A 3,989-nucleotide genomic window follows, 5' to 3' on the forward strand; every position below is an offset into this window, starting at 1 on the left:
GGCCCTAATTCAAAGTCACACAAACCTTTTTTCCTCACTCTGAAGCTTCAACAGGTTGTGTTCACCGTGTCTGTATGCTGAAATGCCCTGAGGTGCTGCCATGTGATTGGCTGATTCAAAGTGACTAGTGAGTGCAAGTCTTTTAAATATAATCGGAAAAAAACAAATTACTGTAGATTTCGGTTACTCTTCTAGTTCATTTCAAATCATGTTTCTTTTTTTTAACCATTTCTGTTATCTCTGTCTCTTTCACTTTGTGTGGCACATGTCATAAAATGTGGTATACAGTTTAAAATTAATTGATGACTATGTGCAGAAAACTCAAAAGTTATTCAACAAAAGACAGTTATTTTAACATTTTCATGCAGTTGACTGATGTCAGCGTTTTACAGGAAGCACGTGTGTTGGTGTCAGATTGCGTCTGCGATAAGGCAGATGTTATTCATGACATCCTCTTCCTAACTTCTTCATTCGGTGACATTTGAATTTACAACATGCAAATGCAATAATGTTGAAAAATAGTGTGCTTTCTTTAATTGAGGTCAAATTTTCATCAAACCCTTTTGATGGCATTGTATTCTTGTGGGATCACTACTCATTCATTCAGCAGGGCAAGTGCCCTCCAATATTACTATATTTGTAAAAGTCTCTGTTAGGGACATTATCCATGTTGCACAGAGGGTGGTTTTTAACAAAGACATCAATGAAAATGTCTTGAAAAAGAGCTAAGAAGTTAATACAAGAAGTTTTTCCTGGCATATTTAAGGTTTTAATTTGTGTATTTTAAAAGATAATGCATCTTCAATTGTCTCCAAAGGGAACTAGCAAGGACAAATGAGGAGATAAAGTCACAATATCATACTTTATTTGCTGTATATCAAATTAGAGAATATGCAGGGCAGCTTATAGCACATCTACAAGCATATAAAAAAATGCTGTATTAAAAGCAGTGTCCAGTCAATAGAATCAATTTGAACCAAAAAAATCAAATAAGAAGCATACCTAGAAGCGTCTGTAATGTTACTCAAAATCGAACACTTACAGGAGAAAACCCCACTGTAGAGCAGGGGTTGTAAGTAAAAATCAAACCAGACTAAAGCACACATCCAAATTAATATTTTCTAAAGCGAAATAGAAAGTCAAGCGGTGTTTACAAAGGATCGGAGGACAGAAGCTCCTAACATTACTACTACCCCAGGGAGCCATTTGTGTCATTTACTTAGGAACACAACAGTCTCTTTGAAAGTCATAAATGTTCTGAAGCCAGTGGGCCATAAAAATAACTCACAATGGCTCTCAGTGGCATTACCCGAGGAGTCATAATGTCTTTGCCTCTAGAAATTAGACTGATGTTGAAGTTTGAAGTCCCTTACAAAGCAGGAGGGGGGGTTGGTGACAGTGAAGTCCAACTCCATTGAGCACAGCAGAAACTGAATCTAGGCGCAGCTTGAGACAGTTATGAGTGTTAATCAATGCACCCTAACAATAGTGAAGTTTTATCCCAGTGTTGCTTGGAAAAAAGCTTGTGATCAAAAACTTTCCCCCCTGCAAGCCAAAAGACTCCCAGTTCATCTGCTGAAGATGTACTCGGTGTAGCTGGTCCACAGCTTGTCGTCCCCGGCGTCGTTCCCGCAGGTCCCGGTGGAGTTGCAGGCCACCATGTGGAAACCAGCGTCCGCCAGCCGGTCGAAAGCCTGCTCCAGAAAGTTAAACTTCAGGTAATACCTGGACGTGTATTTGTCAGGTGGCCGGTCGGGGTCGCGGCTCTCGTTCAAGGTGTCCCCAAACACCTCTTTGGCCAGGGAGATCTTGCTGCAGACGGTGATTCTGGCCACCCTGCGGAACTTGGCGTCCCCCTGGATGTCCCTGCCGATGGTGTAGCTGCCCCGGTAGCCCACGGTGATGTACCCGGCGCCGCCCGCCGGGGAGCGCGCCGCTCTGCACTGAAAAAAAGTTTGTTGCTTTACATCAATACATCTAGTTTTGAACTTAAAGGGGACCTATTATGAAAAACATGTTTTTTTCTTGCTTTAACATGTATAAAGTGGTCTCCCCTCAGCCTGCCAACTCAGAGAAGGAGGAAAGCAACCAGATTCTACAGTGTCTGTACAGCCGCCCGGATGAGCTGTCCAGAGTGATGTGGCTTCTACGAGCCGTCCAGATTCTGCTCCCTTTTGTTACGTATCGAAAATGCGATTTACATTATTTGGCCTCCGATACAGCCAATCAGCACAGTGCCTCATTATCATAGCCCCGCCCACTCAGAATCCCGCATAGATAATGAGGTTAGAGACTGGGATGATAAAGACATGGCTCAGAGGCTGAATTTCTAATTTATTTAGCAAAAACTATCAAAAACTTGTTTTTAAGACATTCAGGGCCTGTTTAAAATAGGTATTAGATGCCATAATAGGTCCCCTTTAATCTATTGGGCCGATTGACCAACGTTTAGATGAAACATGCTTTATTTGTTTAAGTAGAACACCACAGTCAAAAATATCTTGCTTGATCTACTTTAAAAACGTTTTCGCATGAGATTTTTATGTAGATCAAGAAAGACTAGTATTTGTATAAACTATTTAATTTTTAGTATAAGTACAAAATTAATTTGCAAGTGAAGTCAACTTAATTTTGGCAATTAAAGTCAACTTAATTTTGGTAAATAAAGTAAACTTAACACAATTAAGTTGACTGTACTTGCAAAATGTCCTATTATTTACATACAAAAAATTAATTAGTTTATACAAAGACTAGTCTTTCTTGATCTACATAATAATCTCTTGCAAAAAGTTGACTTTTTTTTTTTTTTTTAAGTACATCCAGCACAATATTTGTATGAGTGTGTCCGCGGAGGGGCTCACCGGGCTGGCGGGCTCAGCCTGCTCCGGCTCCCCGCCGTCCTCCGTCTCCCCGCCGGGCCGGCCGGGCAGGTCGGCCGCCGCCAGCAGCCTGGACAGCCCCGGCAGCCTGAAGAAGTCCGCCTCCCTCTGCAGCCGCTTCCTCTCCCGGAAAAACTCCGGCAGGAACAGCTGCGAGTCCCGCAAGTAGTCCAGGATGTATCGGAAGAGCTGGCCGTCGCGGTCGAAGAAGAAGCGGCCCTTGCCGTCCCTGGGGATGTCTGCGGGGGAGTGTTTGGTGAACTCGGTGCCCAGCAGGGAGTCCGGCACGGCGGTGAGCGTCTGCAGCCGGGTCACGAACACCTGGCCGCCCACGTTCAGCTCCACCAGCTCGGGGAAAGATGAACTCTGCCTGTCGGTCTGAGCCATTTCTGTCTCCTTCTGCCCTCAATCCCGTGACTGTAACTATTGCATACTTAGGGGGCGGACAGTTTGGGGAGTATCTTCTTCACTGTACACATATGTTTATAATGGTTTGGCTGTGTGGGAGGAGAAGGAAAAGGACGGCCAGTAGACTTTAACTGTTGAATGGAAAACTCGAGGCTGCGTTCAGGGACTCCCTGTTCGTTCTTTCGCTTTGTTTATTTCGAACATAATAAAAAACAAGAAAAAAGATAAGACAATAAATACAGGTGGGCATTCCACCACATTAAGAAAAAAAACAACATCAAAACACATATTTCAGTTACATGTTCGAAAAGGAGTGGGGGGAAGTATAAACTTATTTAAGCCCACCCCCTTTCCACAACTAAACAAATGATATGTCTGTATTTACTTTTTATACTATACACTAATTTGTATAAATATATATATATCATTTTTACAAAAATAACCTGTTTAATACCAGATGTAAGCTCTATCATAAATATAATATAACTGTGATATAAATATAATACGTATAAACATACAAAGACAACATGATGAAATAGCAGAACACACACAGCTGATGATCTTTAAACACAGTCTTCACTTTTATACCTCAAATAAACCATTTCTTTATGTTTCTTCTTAAATTGTTTTGTTTGTTCATTTAACTCCAAATTCAAACCATTCCACAGTTTAATTCCACAAACTGATACACAAAAACTTATT

General features: G+C 41.6%; 1 protein-coding gene across 1 annotated transcript; it reads right to left on the minus strand.

Annotated features, from left to right (window-relative positions):
• Nucleotides 1-848: 848 nt before the first annotated feature.
• Nucleotides 849-3,369, minus strand: LOC133420350 (BTB/POZ domain-containing protein KCTD12-like). Its single transcript, XM_061710033.1, has 2 exons — nt 2,862-3,369; nt 849-1,943 (listed from the first exon to the last, which is right to left on the minus strand). The coding sequence occupies exons 1-2, from the start codon at nt 3,264-3,266 to the stop codon at nt 1,569-1,571; spliced, it is 780 nt and encodes a 259-aa protein (XP_061566017.1). The 5' UTR covers nt 3,267-3,369; the 3' UTR covers nt 849-1,568.
• Nucleotides 3,370-3,989: the final 620 nt, after the last annotated feature.

The sequence above is a fragment of the Cololabis saira genome, chromosome 2 (assembly GCF_033807715.1).
Source record: "Cololabis saira isolate AMF1-May2022 chromosome 2, fColSai1.1, whole genome shotgun sequence".
NCBI lineage: Eukaryota > Metazoa > Chordata > Actinopteri > Beloniformes > Belonidae > Cololabis > Cololabis saira.

Coding starts and splice junctions, on each gene's coding strand:
- LOC133420350 (XM_061710033.1), bottom strand. CDS start 3,266: ATGGCTCAGACCGACAGGCAGAGTTCATCTTTCCCCGAGCTGGTGGAG. Junction 1,944..2,861: donor AGGCTGAGCCCGCCAGCCCG/GTGAGCCCCTCC, acceptor ACTTTTTTTCAG/TGCAGAGCGGCGCGCTCCCC.